Here is a 17,806-nt window from a genome sequence, read left to right as displayed (position 1 = left end):
CCTGGGGCGCGGGACTCAGTACAAAAACGGTAAAACTTCATTTTGCCCAGCATCTTTTGAGACTGGACCTCAAGCGCATCGGGGGGGGGGGGGAAGGATGGTAAGCGCGCGTCGCATCTCCAGGCAGGATTTTCGCCTGGAGATGAGAGAATCTACGAATCTGTAGCTGATGCATTATCGCGTTATTTTTATCTAACGGTAAAGATCGTCCGCGGGCCGGCGCGGCGGAGTCGTCGTGGAGGCGGAAGAAGAGGGAAAACCTGCACTGTGCCCGGTTTCTTGCAGCCATGATTGGTAGTGGCGAGTCAGTACTCGCTTAACCGTTGGGCCGTTAGCAAGAGCGCGCGGATACGTTCTCCATCTCTCCGAGACACCTCCGAGAGTCGGCGTCTCTTCGCGCGCGTCCACTTCTCGCACGAAAGACGCAAAACGCGACGGCCGTCTACGGCGATCTCGGCTAACGATCGTCGTCCGGTTTGCCGATTCAGTGCAGCGAAGGAAGTTTGTGTGTGTGTATGTGTGTGTGTGTATGTGTCTATGTCCACTTCCGTCTCTCTGGCCACCAAGGTGAGTCACCGAGACGAATTATTTCGCGCGATGACGCGACCTCCTTTACCTGCGTTCCCCTCGCAGCGAGAGGACTCTCTTCCCTTTTTTTTTTTTCTTTCTTCGGAGCAATCTCGATGACAACGCGAAATTGCGTTCGCGTATATTTGACGCCCTCTTTCCTTCTTTCTTCCGTCGCCGCAATTGCCCTGAATCCTCGCTCGGTGAAAGTCCCACGAAGTCGTAGCGACGAATCGCTTCACGATACTTTCGATGCGGTCAGTAATTTACGGGCCTAACTATACGCTGGCGGTAGAGGCAGGTGAATTTCATCGACGGGATCGACGTTCGACGGGGTCGGCCGTTGTGAGTTAAAAAATCCCATCGGTTTCCCAATCTACGGAGTAAACCAGCGGAAAGTAGAATGGCCTAATACGAATACTTTCATGCTGAGAAATTTCGCTCTATTATCATATACAAGGTGTCCCACTTCCCGCGCATTGTCTTAACGATGGATTCTTTGATCAGTTTGAGGTTGATCTTTTCTTAGCGAGAAATGCCGAGAGAAATGATTCATTTATAGCGACTTTCCAATTTAGCTTTACCTTTGGAACTAAATCTTTAATTATTATAAAATTCCAACATTATTCGAATGTAATATTTGTTATTAGTTTGATGAAAAATCCTTTAAATTTGTTTGATCGCAAACAACTTGGAAATTATTGTTTTATATTATCGTTACTGAAATAAAATAATTAATATTAAATTTAAACAAAATGCATTTTACTATTATGGTGTTTTTTTTATGATAACATGCAATATTTACGTTGTTAATATATATCTCATCAGTAAAATTACTACTAATATATAATATTAGTATTATTATATAATTTAAAAAAAATGTTTTTACACAAAACAAACATTGCAAAATTAAAAATTATTTTATAAAAATTACATATATATATATACTTTTTTTAAAAATAATTTCAATAATACATATAAATAATATATTCTACATTCTCTAATAGACTAAATATGATTAAGAAGCATCCCGCAAAATTAAAACTAAAATACTTATGACTATGTCTTGTTTCTTCGTAAAAGAAGCAGAGCGATGCAAAGGTGTCAAATGTTACGAGACTCTCAGCACTAAAGAACGTAATTTGATCTAATATTTGTCTCTTGTAGTACTTAGTAGCGTATAAGTTATTTTTTCGCAAAAAAGAGAAGAAAATTATTTTTTAAAATTAAATTTTTTTAGTTGCATTATCTAAATTTTATGTAATTTTAAAAATAATGTAAAGTATAAAGAAATATTGATCAAATGAAAATGTGATGCGCAAAATTATTGAAACAGAAATATACAATTAAAGACGTAAAATTAAAACTATTCGGATTTATTCAATTCTTTCTCTCTTTCTTTTTGTATAAATTAATTTTATTAATGCTAATAGATAATATAAAGTGTACACTTAGATATAATGCGTGTAATTAGAGGAGTAATTAAGGATGTGTCGTATTGTCAATAGATGTCTTAAGTAATAAAAAAATATTTTAAAATGTTATGGTTCTACAATACCAGCTAAAAGTTATCGAAATTTAAAAACATACATTTATTCTTTTTTTCCGAAGCAACAAAAAATTTTGATCAAGAATATTCTAATTTTTAATTTAATTTAATTTAATTTAATTTTGACTTTAAAATCAGTTGCAAAGAAAAAATAACAAAAAATTTGACTTATAATGGCTTATGCAGCTAAAATAATCCTATTTTTAGATATATATAGACTATATTTAAAGATAAATAACTTTTAATTAAGTAAATAGATTCTAATAAATTTTTGTTCAAATATCTACACAGAAAAAAAATGTAATATAACCAATAACATATGTGATTGCGGGCTGTCAATTACATAAAATACTCGATACAATAATATTTGCTATTAATGCAAGTACAATGCTGATACTGCAATAGCATATATTATTAGATTGAATATATTGGCAGCCTGCAATAACATATCTTATTGAATATATTACATTTTTTTCAGTGTTTTAGTTTTGTTAATATATGTATAACATTTAATTTAATTTGTAATGCTACTTCTTCATCAAATTTATAAATTAAAGAAACTTTAAATAAAAAATTTATAAACTTTTAAACTAATAAGAAAAATATGTTCAAATTTTACAAATATTTAATGTAATAATAAAACAATCTGTACGAATTTTAAATATTTAGTAATACTTTGAAACACATACATTCTTAAATATTTTATGTGTATTGAGTATCAAACTAGCTATTAAAGTTATCTAAAAGTCGTTAGAGATAAGAACCTGTTTTACGTTTGGTGGCAGTAATTGTAGAAAAAAAACTGCAATTTTACATCATCGGGATACAACAGCAAATTTATCTCTTTACAATGTTTGCTTAATGTTCAAAGAGATTACCACCTTTGCACTTGTTATGATAAAGCAAGCTTATAAAATATATAGCAGGAAATTTTTGCATCCACATTGCTACTGTCATGACGTTTATTCCTTATTTTATATTTCTACGAAAAATTTATCTGCGTAATATGAATATTTATAAAAACTAAATTTTGCGAATGCGGCGCTTTAGAAACGTTCATCGAAGAGAAATGATTCCGTTGACGAGTTATTATGTAACACGCGGATGTAAATGTGCAAAAAATATTTCCGTATGTTTTGTCGGAATTCCCCAGCTTTTATTTCTCTCTTTTTCTCCGTTTCCCTGACATCACAATCCGACACGGCAATATCGACACTTAATTCGAGAAATAATCGGTCGCGGTATTTATCCGCCGTTTCTTTCTCTCCTCTCAGTAGTAGCCAGTAATTACTTCGTTTTGATTATAACTTTAAAATTAACGATGACGAATATACATAATAAGCTCCCGGAAAAACTGGTATTGTGACGAACTAAACTTTCGCAAAGGAACGAAACTGGCGACATAATTATGGACATATATCTCTGTGCGTAGTGTGCATTGTGTCACTTACGTACATAATTACGTTTAATTACTCGTGATGTTTAACGTTCTTGACTTTTATGTGTTCATTTGCTATCGCTGCTTTCTGAGTTTTCACTTGTAAAAACGTTCGTGGAAAAAATTATGATTGATTATCATTGTTATTGCAAAATCTTGGAAGATAATTCTGTAGAAAACATGGTTTATTATTTTGCGAATATTATTTTAATATTATATTCTTATAAATAATATTAAAATTTTTTAAATTTATTTAATAGTCAAAAATAAAGTTGAGATAAATTATGTTTGAATTATAAATTTTGATTTGATATTCCACAAGTACAAAAAAGTATTAATCTTTTGTTGGGATATTTTTAAAATTCTTATTTTACTTGGATAATTATACATTCATGATTATATACTTCATCAATTGCATTAAATGCAATCTTTCATTTGTTACAGGTCTTTTCTAGGAACATGGAATGGCTAGGCATTCTATTGCTATCGGGAATAATCTCAAATGTAGCCGCAGAGCCGTAAGTACAAACATACAAATGAGATATCTCTATCAGATATACCTTGCAATTTTATTCAACAATACTTTTTTATCAAGATCATGTTGATGTTTCATAATAATAACTCCTGGTAGAATTTTTATGAAAATTCTAAATACATTAATTTTATTGAATTTTGTGTTTATTTTGAAACATTTCGACTTGCAATTTCAACTAAAAAATTTTCTCTAAAATTTATTACAATTTTAATAAAATATATTGTTAATTTATCAGTACAGAATATGTCTTACAGAACGAGTTTTTTCATTGCAATTTTATTAAAAATTAATTACAATTTTGATAAAATTATTTTTTTATTAAATATTGTTAAATTTTTGTTGTTGAAATTTTATTATATTTACATTGAATTTTCATTAAAGCATTACCCATCTTTTTTCATTAAACGCAGAAAGTAATCTTTTCAGAAATATAATTATATAATTATATAAAATTTCGTTGCATATTTATTGAAATTTTATCAAATTAATCAAGTTTATCAAAATTTTATAAAATTTCACAAAATTTTATAAAAAAATTTTTATAAGAAGAAAATCATGTTTGCATTGCGACATATGAAAGTTTAACATGTTTGATTGTATTGTAACGTGAGATAACTCCTTAATGTGAACTTAATGTGAACAATACCCCAACAATAGATAGTTTTTTTAAATAAGTTCAAAGTGGATTGTGGAAAAAGAGATTAGAATGAGGAAGCTTCTCTTATTCTTCTTTAAGGTATTACACTATTATTGCTCCGAAAGTGGTACGTCCTGATTCAGAATACCATGTAGCGGCAAGTATCACCGGCGTATCTACGCCGTCAACGATATATGTAGAACTAAGTGGCGAACTCGATACGGGGAAAATATTTAACATTTCTCGAACCGCAATCGTTGAGCCTTACTCCACTCAGATTTTGCGATTAGACGTACGTATGAACTTATGTAGAACACATGCCTATATAAAGTTTCTTTATTTACAATGATACAAACTATCAGTAATTTATCTTGTAATTTTATATTCATATTCATATGGAGTTTGCTTATGTTAGATTGGCGAAACCACGCCGGGAAAATACAAACTCACAGCACGCGGTCTATCCGGTATTGATTTTTATAAATCGAAAGATATCGAGTACATACATAAAAGTTACTCCGTCTTTATTCAGACCGATCGGGCGATTTACAAACCCGGTCACAAAGTTATGTTTCGTTGTATGATATTGGATTCGAGGTTGAGACCGAGCATTGTGAGACCAACGGAAGTATACATCGTTGTAAGTATAAAACATATACATATATATTTTTTATTATATAAAATGTATTATATATAATACTTAAACATTAATACTTATGACAATAAAATAATAAAACTAATTTTTCTTAAAAATGTACAAATACATCAAAAAAAATTTACCACAGGATGGCGATGGTAATCGTATTAAGCAATGGATTCGGCCACCAGTGACTCATGGTATTTTTGGCAGTGAATTGGAGTTATCTCAGCAACCAGTATTAGGAAAATGGAAGCTTGTTGCCAACGTCGGTGATCAGACGTTTGAAAAGGAATTTGAAGTCGCCGAATACGTTCTGCCAAACTTCGAAGTGACAATCGATTCGCCGAAGCATGTACAATTCAAAGAATCAAAAGTTACAGCAACTATCCATGCAAAGTAAGTAACTATACAAACAATATGAGCAATTCTTGAAAAATATATTTTTTGTGAAAAAAAAAAACTTCCGTTAATGCAGCCCGCATCTAATAAATCTGTCCTATGCAAAAATAAATTTTTGTAGAAGTGGTTTTTCAGAAATTTCAGAAAATATTAATTTATTTGATCATTTAAAGAATCAATAATTATTGATTTGACATATTTTTGACTCTACTTAAGCCACATTTGACCGAAAGTATTCATTTGTAAGTGCGCATAATTTAGGTATGCTTATGAAAAGCCAGTGAAAGGTGAAGCTACGATAACAGCTTATCCAGACATTTTTTCGGGTGTAATTCAACCGATTTTCCAACAACCTGTAAGGAAAGTGATACCGATTAATGGAAAAGTTACAGTCGATTTTGATATATTGTCTGAATTAAGGTAAATATAAATATTATGTTGGTATTACAAATATATGTGATGTTATATACAGTACATTTTAGATTCTTCCTTTTGCTTCTTGAAACATTAAACCATTTAAAAAATTCTACTTAAAATTAAAAATTAATAATATATTAATAATGAATAAAATTAATTCTATAGTAATTAATATGTTCTAACAATTCAACATAATATCAAGTAAATAAATAAATATATTCTATATATGAAATTAATTATATATTAATAGTATTATATATATAGTGCAATAAATATATATATATATATATATATATATTTATTTATTGCACTATATTTATATACATACATTTTCTTATAGATTGACTGATGAATATGAAAGACCCATCATGATTGACGCAGTGGTGGAAGAAGAATTAACTACCAGAAGGCAAAATGCTTCAACACAAATAACGCTTCATAAACACAAGTACACGATGGAATTAATCAGAACATCAGAATATTTCAAACCGGGTCTAAAGTATACCGCTTTCGTAAGTCAAATGTTATAACACACGACAAGTAAATTTGAATATTCAAATTATACGCGCATATACATTATGCGCGCGCGCGCATACTATATTATATACATATCTTTTGTAGTTAAAATTAACATATCACGACGGATCGCCAGTGCAGGATACTAAAAATGACGTCTTAATAGCATACGGGTACACATATAATCAATCGGCGTATTCAAATATCTCAAGAAAATTAGATCAGCACGGTATGGTGCAACTAGACTTTTATCCGCCTAAACCAAAAGATAACATCTCTTTCCCGTTAAACATCGAGGTAAAATTATCAATGAAACCTCTTCTTGCATTATTTACAAAATACACGATACCTAATCGTTTTTATATGTCTGCACAGGCACAGTATCTAAATCTTCATGAATGGTTCCCCTCAACTAATCAAGCTATGTCTGCTAGTAACGAGTACATTCAAGCAATTCTGAAAACGGAGAAACCAATGGTACATTTTTTATTACATTTTTATTATTGCGTTGAAATTTTTCGACTCTAACATTCTTACAATCTTTTAATTCGCAAGGTGAACAATTATATTGAAATTGAAGTGAATTCTACCGCACCATTGAAATATATAAGTTACGAGATTCTTGGTCGCGGTGATATCTTAGATGCAGGATCGATCTATGTGCAAGAAAAGTATACGACATCATTTAAGTAAGTATTTAAAGAAACTTATAAAACCCCTTAGAGTTTTCCGATAGTGCAATCTCAAGTTCAGAAGTTCTTTCGGGTCACAAAAAAGATTTACGATCTTGTTTAAAACTGGACCACCTGATCATACAAACTTGATCATTCAAAACTCTTGAGTTTTAATTAAAAATTTATATTTTATAAGATAAATCTCGTTCCAGATTTTTAGCGACGTACGTCATGGCACCTACCGCACATGTAATTGTATACTATGTGCATACAACAAATGGAGAAGTAATAGCGGATTCTTTAGACGTTGAACTCACAGGATTCCTTCAAAATAATGTGAGTTTATTACAGCGTTTCTAAAATAAGGAAAGGTTTTCTACCTCGAAAGTTCAAAACATTATGAAATTTAACAATAAATAGAAAGAGAATATCTTAATAAATTAGGCCCATTTGTTTTTGCTGCATGGCACCATGGCACTGTAGCAATACAGCAAAAACTAACAGGTCTACAGTCAAATTATTTTTTGCTATTATTTTTTTTGCATTTATCCTGCAAGAATAAAATTAATCTCTAAAAATTGGTCTATTTTTTGTTTTTGTTCTATTATTCGCTAACAAAGAAATAGAACAAAATTTCGTAAGAAAAATTTATTTTAGGACGCACTCATTAACGTTTTTTCAACATTCCTTATTGTTCATTAAATGTAAAAAAATAGAGTAACAAAAAAGTGCATCTTTATAAGTGCATTCTGATAAAGAAGTAGATACAAACCTATTTCTTTAAAAAATTATAAAAACGCAATTATTTAATAATAAAACAAAAATGAAAAATGAATCAATTTTCAATATTTTAATAGAGTTGAGTTTACTTCTTCTGATTGAATTTGGATAGCAAAAAATAGTTTATTATATATTAAGATATCTTCTCTAAATTTTCGAGTTAATAACTCTTTCCTTTACTAGTTATATTGGGCCCTATTAAAGGGTATGCAGATAATATTGTAATTTGGTTATATAGGTTGATCTTAAACTAACACCTGAGGAAGTTAAGCCTGGGGACAAGGTTAATCTTATGATATCTGCGAAACCAAATTCTTTTGTTGGATTGTTAGGCGTTGATCAGAGATCCTTATTGCTGAAATCCGGAAATGATATCTCTTATGTACGTAATTACGTAACTATGTGATATTTATAAATTTTTATGTACGTTTTATGTGTACATTTTATTATAATTGCATTTATTAATTATCATACAGGATCAAGTACATAAAGAGCTGCAGTCGTACGACAAGGCAGAAGTATCACCACACGCAGATGCGTTCTTTGGCCGTCCGCTCTGGAGGCCCGGTTCAGGAACAGCGGACGACGTGTTTGAGGTAAAATACGCTCTATGATGTTATATATTTTTTCTTGTTATTTGATAATTAGATTAAAATAGCAAATGTCTCTAACAGAAAACTGGCGTGGTGATTCTCACAAACGCATACGTCCACGAGAACTTCCCTATACGTGAGTATCGAAATGCAAAATTTAAGATAATTATACTTTTAGTTTAAAGAGACTAACGCGCACTTAAAAACAGAATGCGCACATTCATTAAATATAAAGTATTTCTAAATTGATGTATTTCGTAGAATATGCGACACATCAGAATAACTGTATTCAAACTTATAATGTAGCATGAAAATAACATCCTTAATCTTGATTTATCAACTCTTAATCAAAGTATCGACCGTTGAGCCGATCTCGGTCATATTAGATATATATTTTTTAACCGAGCTTGTATGTGTGTAGTATACTACAGATCTAGTCTCGAAGACGTGATGTATGCATCCGCTGCGGGCGGATTCTCAGGCCCGGCTACTGCTGCATTACCACCCGAGAAGGTCAAAGTTCGCAAGAATTTCCCTGAAACTTGGCTTTGGGAAACGCTTGACGCTGGGTAATGCCAATGACGTAATAAATTTACCATGCACACACTACACAGAAAAAAAATCAGTATCAAATTAACAATCATTATCTCATATATAAGAAGAATATATAAAATCTTTTTTAAAGAATTTAATAATTTTAAATAAAGATAATCTCTCTCTCTCTCTCTCTCTCTCTCTCTTTACAGGAAGAGATTTTGTACAGTTTTATAAAAAAAAATATATATTTATCAAATAATAATTTTTTTAAGTTGAGAGAAAAAAATATCAAATAAAAAATAATAATATTTCCAAACCAAAAATTCAAATTTTCTGATATTATTATTACTAAAACATTGGATTTTTTAATCGACTATTATAATATTAAAATGAAAATATAATATTTTATTGAAATTTAAAATTATTAAATTTTTTATAGAAGATTAAATTATTATTGTTTTATATTAAAAAAATATAAATTCTTATATTAACAATAATTATTATGTAAATAAAATATATTGTTACATCTTAATTTAATACTAATGTTTGATACTGTTTTTTTATTATTCTGCGGTCTACTCGTAAATTTTTATGAACAATTAATATTATTTACTTGAAAGTTTTATTTAAATTATTCACTTGAACATTTAATTGAATAACAGGATTCATTCCGTACTGTTCATTTTGTAGCATAATTTGTAGCATAATATGTGTTCTTGTAGATAAATTTGTTCTTTTTAATATGTCTGAACTATTTTACTTTATGGCGATATGATCTAGTCTTTGGACTAAAAATTTTAATAAAAAATCCGGTATCAATCTACACTTATATACTGCATTAAAATATTAACACGTAAAAGAAATTGTACAAAGAATAACAAGCTAGAATGCTTCGCATTAAAGTTGCGCATAAAAGTTATTGCGGTGGGAAATGGCATTGGGTAATTTATGGTGGCGGAGAAAAATCTTCAACTTTTCAGGATCTTTTCATATTTCAGTGTCGATTTTTATCGATTTGGGAACGCTGTGTACATATATGCTTTATATTCTGTATATTATTTGAATATTATTTAATATGTTGATTTTGATAATGGTGAATGTATATGTTGACTTTGACAATCTTAAATGTATATGTACAGTATATATTTACTTCGGATACAATCCAAAGTTATGTTTAATATTGTCTACTTGTCTATAATCTTTGATATTATTAAACAGATATCTATTTTTGATTATCTTTTCTTTATGTAAATAAATTTTAATTTTTAGATTATAATTCTGCAGTTTTACATGTCATTTAAAAATATTTATATAAAAATATTATCAAATTTATTATTTAAAATTAGTAAAAAAAGCTTACAGAGATAGATGCAAAAAATCTAAGAATTTCAAAACACAATAAATGCAGAGTAGATGCAGGAATGAAATAGATCATATAGATTTACATTTACTTTTATCGTATTTAATTTCTTATAGATTAAAATTATTCTAAATGATCCGTTATTGTTCAATGTATAGTAATAATTTATTATTATATACATTGAAATTAAATAATTTTATGACCATATTTTATGTAAAAAATTCAATTTAAGAAAATTTGCAATGCTTCTTAATAATGTTGACTATATAGAAAGAATGTTCCAGAACTAGCATTATCAAAAATTAGAGAAAAACATTAAAATATTTACATTTGCTGAATTAATATATAGCATAAACAAGATTTTGGTGAATAAATTTTAGACGTGAAGTTGAATAACTCTTTTTAATAAAAAAAAACTTTACTAACAATAAGCGGAACTTGAGTAATACAAATCAGCATTTCTGTTTTTTTAAAGATGTAAATTAAATGTCGAAAATTTCTTATTAAGTTTTTTCAAAGTTTTACTAACGAAAAGTTGATTCTAAAATTCTAAATTAATATTTACTATAACCGAAAGAGGTGATCTAAAGCATTCTCTGAACTGAAGGAAATCATATTCTATCGTGGATTAGAAAAATAGTCATTAAGATTGTATTGGTCATATTTGAGTATAGTTATACTTATTTCAATCCAGGATCGGGGCTGGTGTAATACAATATGCAGAATTGGATTGCAGGATTACCACAAATTTTGGAGGGTAGAATAACGGGCTCGCCTCATGGGGTGTCCACGCTTCGACCAGACCTTGGTCCACCTGTCACGCACAGATTAGCGACAAGACCACCGCTGGCAGGTCCTTACGCCTTCTCTCGCATCCCACCTCCTGTCTGGAATAAGCCCCGTGTATTCCTAATGCATGACATCTTAAACACCTGGCTTTTCACAAACTTCTCTTCAGGGTATTTATTTCGTGTACTTCTTGTATACTTTTAGTGTGTTTATGCACGTCTATATATATATCGGTGTACAGGATGATTCCTAAGTAAATACAAACAATTGAAAATATATTCCTTAATTTATTTTAGAAGGAAAAGATTCTATAAAGCCTATATCCAAAACTGCTTTATTTTCAAAATACAAAATGTTAAAGTTAAGAAAAAAATTGCAAAAATTTTGAAAATTTGAAAAACGCTTAGTGAAATTTATACAAATTTGGTATACGTACATACATATATTATTGATAACCATTTTCGAGTATCAATAAAATATGTTACAAAAAAAAAAAACGTGAGTCACATAATTGTATAATCGCAACCCGGGTAGTCTAATTAAACAGAGAAAATTATAGGGTAGTCTACATTAAAATTAATACATGTATAATATATCACACAGTGTATTATTAATAATCAGATTGATAAAAAGTGAAAAAAAAATTTATGAACATCAAAAACAAGTCTTTTTGCAATACCCTTCTTTGAGTGGTCCATTTAAGACAAGTAAAATATATTAAATGTAACATAAAATTTTTTATGCAAAATAAATGAAAGAATATCCCTTTCAATTTTTATGTTTACTCGTACAGGAATCATCCTGTATATGCAGGGTGTACATAAATAAGAAAAAAAGACTAAATTGTTTCGAAGTAAAATTGCTTCATCTTGATACAGGCAAAATGCCGGTTTGTCCTTTGTAAGTGTGTTCCAGTTACACCTTGTATATCTGTAAATAACGTGCATTATACAGTTACGTGAAAGTTGATCAAGGTAAAGGTGCGATCTCATACTTCTCAAGAATGTAAATGTAAGTTGCGTTACAAAGGCCTGTTCTATGCGTATCATGCATATATCTCAGTTCTTAGAAAATGATGTCTTGCGTCATGCCATTCATAGAGGAACAATCGATTTTTATTTGTAACATTGTTCGTCATTTATATGTCATTTGTTACATATAAAACGTGCATTTGTAAAAGGTGAAGGATACAAACGTAAGAATTTAACATGTTTTTGTTCATACATATTACATGCTTGTATCGTGTGTATCTATACATATATTGCCGCTTCACTAGAAAGTTGCAATATAATCTCCTTCATCACTATTTGAAACATTGTTTTTCAAAGATCAGTTTGTCATATATTTCAGTTTATTTTTTATCTAAACGATGGTACACGAGAATCCTCTAAATACTTCATTTTGTTGAGCGATTATGGAAACATTAAGTACATGTACTCTTGCAGGTATAATGGAAAAACGGAAATAGGGCGTACTGTACCGGATTCAATCACATCATGGGTATTGACTGCATTTTCTGTTAATGATGCACATGGATTAGGTCTTATAGAGGAACCCAGAAAGGTTGTGTAATATTTCTATATAATCGTATTTATATATAATATAATATAAACAGTTCAGAGATGTATTGCAGATAAATCAATATTTGGTCAATTTTTTGAGAAGTAAATTTAATAATTAAATTTACCATAATAAAGTAAGTAACAAATTCAATCAAAATCTTTTCAGAGCATAAATTTTATTAAAGTTTTATTTCAACATTTTTCTTTTGCAAATTGTTAGAATGTTATGGATTTTTTACCAATTTCTTCTTTTAATCTGCAATAAATGCAAACTTTAAATGTCTACAAATTAAATGCCAATAGCATTGATTGTCAACAGACCGTTTGCCAATAAATCTTTCGCGCACAAAACTTTTGCCTACAAGTTCTTTTGCAATTACAAATAAAAAATTAAGAGACGACATATGTTTGCACATACGAACTTTATATATATGATTACATATATGATCATCTTTTTATACATCCCTATCTAATTAAATTAATTTAATTAATTAAATGTGAGAATTCAATAACAAATTAAGCTAATATTATAGTAAAACAAAAAACTGTCCTAAATAAAACAGATAATCGCTATATATATATATATATATATATATATATATATATATATAATACGGAATTATTATTATTAATATATTATTTATTATCTGTTTATTAGTTGAAAGTGTTCAAACCTTTCTTCATATCTGTCAATCTGCCGTACTCGGTAATACGAGGAGAAATCGTAGGGATACAAATTGTGGTATTCAATTACATGAACAAAGACTTGACAGCCGAAGTTCTGTTAACAAACGAGGGACAATTTGACTTCGCGGAAGTTTCTAATGAAGTTCACGATGTACCGAGTAAGTGTAACGTTATTTAACTCCAGAAAAATACAACAGCAATAACAGTTTTAATTTGTAATTTATAAGTAATTTTAATAAATGTATACAATTTATAACTATTGTAATCCAATTACGATAAGTTTATAGAATTAAATTGTTATCATAATTTTTCAGAATTGGAGTTATATCGTAAAAAAAAAGTTGACATAAAAGCCAATTCCCCCTCGAGTGTGTCATTCATGATTATTCCAAGAGAGCTGGGATACATCACTATAAAAGCGACCGCTAGCAGCGTTTTAGCTGGCGACAGTGTTGAACATAAGTTACTTGTCAATGTAAAGATCTTCATTTTTACATTTTTTGCTTGCGTGATTGTTTGATAATAAGCATAAACGTTATTTTACTTTAAGGCCGAGGGAGAAACACAATACAAGAACGAAGCAGTATTTTTGGATTTAAGAAATGCTGAACAAACCAGTGCAAATGTCACCATCAACATACCTAATAATGCAGTTCCAGGATCCGAGAACATTCAAATATCTGCAGTTGGTAATAACATTGTTTAGATTATGTAAATGTTGCTTTTAATTTATAAGACTTTTATTGATTTTTTCTACTCCTCAAATCTCAATTTTTTCTAGACTTTTTATAATCCATAATTTAATGTCAATCCATAATAAGTTTTTAAGCATGGTATTATTAATACACATATTTCATTTTCTTATTTGTTACAACAATATAACTCAACAAATAAAATTTTCCAGTTTAAAATTGGCAATTTTTTAATTATGTATGATGTGACAAATGTGATATGTACTACGCATACCTATGATTATTTCGCATGAAATCTTAAAAAATATCCCTTTTCTTCATCGAATGTATATTACACAGGTGATATCTTGGGTCCTAGTATCCCGAACTTGGCAAATTTAATAAGAATGCCATTTGGTTGCGGCGAGCAGAATATGCTCAATTTTGTACCGAATATCGTGATTTTAAATTACCTCAAGGTACCAACACAATAATCCTTCCAATAATCCTTTATATAACATACGCATCGTATGCTTTAACTTATACTTAAAAAAAAATCCTTTTCAGAATACGAATCAATTAACGCAAGCCGTGCAAAGCAAAGCGTTAAAATATCTGGACATCGGCTACCAACAGGAGTTGACATACAGACATAGCGATGGTTCGTTTAGCGCGTTTGGGATGTCAGATCCTAGCGGAAGTACATGGTACGCGCAAAACAAAAGTTCTATATATTATTTAACAATTATATCATCCATTTTAATTATTTCAAGATTAAGATATTTGTCATAAGATTTAAAGTTATTCCGTTCACTAGGCTTACAGCCTTCGTAGCGAAATCTTTCAAGCAAGCGGCGGAATATATAGCGGTCGAGGATAGGATCATAAACGAAGCGTTGCAGTGGTTGTCCAACAATCAAGCACCAAACGGTTCTTTCCCCGAAGTGGGAAAAGTTAGTCATCGTGATATGCAGGGTGGGGCCGCTAAGGGACTCGCCCTGACAGCATATACTCTTATTGCTTTTCTCGAAAATGAGGTAAACACAATATCTATTTATTTAATCTTTTAATTTAATAGCTTTTCATTTGATTTAACTTAAAAACATATAAAAAGACGTGTAATTGAAAATGTCATTTCAAAGTAAGCAAAATAAAAATTACATTTTTCATGTGGCACAATTATTAAAATCAAACGTATTGACGCAGGAATCCATGGGAAAATATCGCAACACAATAAACAAGGCTATTGATTATATCGTTCGTAATATGGAAGGATTAAACGATACGTATGCATTGAGCCTTTGCGCCTACGCCTTAAATTTGGCGAAGCACCCGTATGAGACATCGGCATTTAACTTTTTGGAATCAAAAGCTATGACGAAAGGGGATCTCAAATGGTGGAGCAAACCTATTCCGAACGACAATAAAAATCCACACTATTCCTTACCACGTTCCGTCGACGTCGAAATGACATCATACGCCTTACTCTCATATCTCAAACGCAATTTAGTCACGGACGCAATTCCCGTAATGAAGTGGCTTGTCAAGCAAAGAAATACAGAAGGTGGTTTTGCGTCGACGCAAGTAAGTAATTATTTCAAGTAAAAAAACTATATCTCAAGTATACGAGAAAAGAGGACGAGTCGAAATTTAATTCAAAATTATGCGTGAATTAATTTAGGACACTGTGATCGGACTTCAAGCGTTAGCGAAACTTGCTGAAAAATTGTCAAAGGACACGAATTCTATTCGAATCGCGTTTAAATATGGAGAAGGTCAAGGTTCTATGAACATAAATAGCGGTAATTCTATGATACTCCAAAAACAGATAGTAAGTTTAAATAAATTGTTTCATTATGCGCATATTATATAATACGTAAGAATGTTAATACTTTTGAATTTTTTGTAGCTACCTACAAAAACGCGACACGTCAATATAACAGCAACTGGTAAAGGTTTTGTACTAGTACAAGTTTCCTATCAGTACAATCTAAACGTCACTGGAGCATTTCCGTTGTTTACATTGGATCCTCAAGTAGATAAAAATTCCAATGCTAATCATTTACAACTTTCGATATGCTCAGGGTATATATTTTTGTTGTATTTAATATTGTTTGAATTTAATAATTTTTAATGTAAAATAACAACTTTAAAAGTATAATCTTTTTTTTTAAATATATATGAATTATTATGAAAGAGAAGCAATTTTTTAATTTTGTTTTGGTTAGCAATGAAGGATGTAAAAAAATATATATATTTCAGTTTAATTTACTGAAATTTGATTCTTAAAGCAATATATTATATGATTCTGCCAATCAAAGATTATAGTCAAATTATTATTTATTTGTCATCAGATTTGTCCCAACCGAGGAAACAAACGAAAGTAATATGGCTGTTATGGAAGTAAGCCTACCTTCTGGCTTCACAGTGGACAAAGATTCGCTACCAAGTTTAGAAATATCATCACATGTAAAGCGTGTAGAAACTAGAAATGGTGATACAATGGTGGTTTTATACTTTGACAAGGTAGAATGAATATATATCACTGCCAAATAATGCAAATTACTTGAGTAATTTCTACAAATATTTGTAATAAAAAATTTAATTAATTTAAGAATAATTAAGAAAATTATTTATTATCATAGATGGTGAAAGAAGAATATTGCCCAACTGTGTCTGCATTTAGGACGCATAAAGTAGCGAAGCAAAAACCAGTTCCAGTTTCCATATATGATTATTATGACTCGTGTAAGTATAATGAAAATATTTTACTAATTTGGCCTAAAAATGTAAAGCTATAAAAATGTAAAAGAGATTCCTAAGATAGAAATATATATACATATAGCTCAGCTTATAAGATTTTTACAACTACTATTTTGGTATGCTTTTGCATGCGCAGCGAGACGAGCAAGAGCATTTTACGAGCCTAGAAAGACAACTTTGTGTGACCTTTGCGAAGATGAAGACTGCGAAGATATATGCGTTTCGAAACCTGGTAAACAAAAGGACAATACTACGGCAGCTGCTGCGTCCAATGTTTACGCTTGTGTATATTTGCAATTTATGTTACTCTCGTTTTACTATTTGCTTCATAAGTACTTGTAATTATATTGTTATTGAGAATAATTTCATTATACTATAAACTTTAAATTTAACAAAATAACGTAAAGAAGCTATACAAGTTGCGACCAAAGTATATATACTTGTTATACAAAATATAAGATATTATAATCTTTTTACGAAATGTCTAAATCAAACTAACATAAGATTTAATTATTTAATGATAATACTAAGTCTATAATAAAACTCAATAATGTTTCTTGTTATTAATTAGCAGAGATTATTTTTCTTATACCACAAAAGTTCTAATATATATATAATATGCATGAAATCTTCGTTTATTAAAACGAAAAAACCTAAATTATTATATTAAAACAAGAAAGGGAATGATGAAG

The 17,806-nt window shown here is 29.9% G+C and overlaps 1 protein-coding gene across 2 annotated transcripts; it reads left to right on the top strand.

The window, feature by feature from the left end:
• Positions 1 to 306: 306 nt before the first annotated feature.
• Positions 307 to 17,681, top strand: LOC105831609 (CD109 antigen). Of its 2 annotated transcripts, none has more exons than XM_012671844.3 (28): positions 307 to 567; positions 3,999 to 4,072; positions 4,826 to 5,018; positions 5,142 to 5,366; positions 5,512 to 5,762; positions 6,027 to 6,185; positions 6,523 to 6,694; positions 6,804 to 6,995; positions 7,074 to 7,175; positions 7,254 to 7,387; positions 7,585 to 7,708; positions 8,391 to 8,534; positions 8,629 to 8,748; positions 8,827 to 8,881; positions 11,379 to 11,601; positions 12,877 to 12,994; positions 13,652 to 13,838; positions 13,995 to 14,155; positions 14,231 to 14,369; positions 14,712 to 14,830; positions 14,919 to 15,058; positions 15,169 to 15,388; positions 15,558 to 15,935; positions 16,033 to 16,182; positions 16,261 to 16,436; positions 16,706 to 16,877; positions 16,997 to 17,099; positions 17,251 to 17,681. In XM_012671844.3, exons 1-28 carry the CDS (start codon positions 538 to 540, stop codon positions 17,454 to 17,456), a joined length of 4,467 nt encoding a protein of 1,488 aa, XP_012527298.1. In that variant the 5' UTR covers positions 307 to 537; the 3' UTR covers positions 17,457 to 17,681. The 2 variants fall into 2 exon arrangements, with proteins under 2 accessions (XP_012527298.1, XP_012527299.1); XM_012671845.3 differs by lacking the exon at positions 11,379 to 11,601 and adding an exon at positions 9,167 to 9,314.
• Positions 17,682 to 17,806: the final 125 nt, after the last annotated feature.

Source organism: Monomorium pharaonis, chromosome 2, assembly GCF_013373865.1.
Source record: "Monomorium pharaonis isolate MP-MQ-018 chromosome 2, ASM1337386v2, whole genome shotgun sequence".
NCBI classification, from domain to species: Eukaryota; Metazoa; Arthropoda; class Insecta; order Hymenoptera; family Formicidae; genus Monomorium; species Monomorium pharaonis.
This window is presented reverse-complemented; position numbering and strand designations above follow the sequence as displayed.

What these genes read in the sequence shown, in the direction of transcription:
- LOC105831609 (XM_012671844.3), top strand. Translation starts at nt 538, where the DNA reads ATGTCCACTTCCGTCTCTCTGGCCACCAAG. An exon ending in GTCTAAAGTATACCGCTTTC is followed by an intron (nt 6,695 to 6,803) that starts GTAAGTCAAATG and finishes TATCTTTTGTAG; the next exon opens with TTAAAATTAACATATCACGA. An exon ending in CAACTTTCGATATGCTCAGG is followed by an intron (nt 16,437 to 16,705) that starts GTATATATTTTT and finishes ATTTGTCATCAG; the next exon opens with ATTTGTCCCAACCGAGGAAA.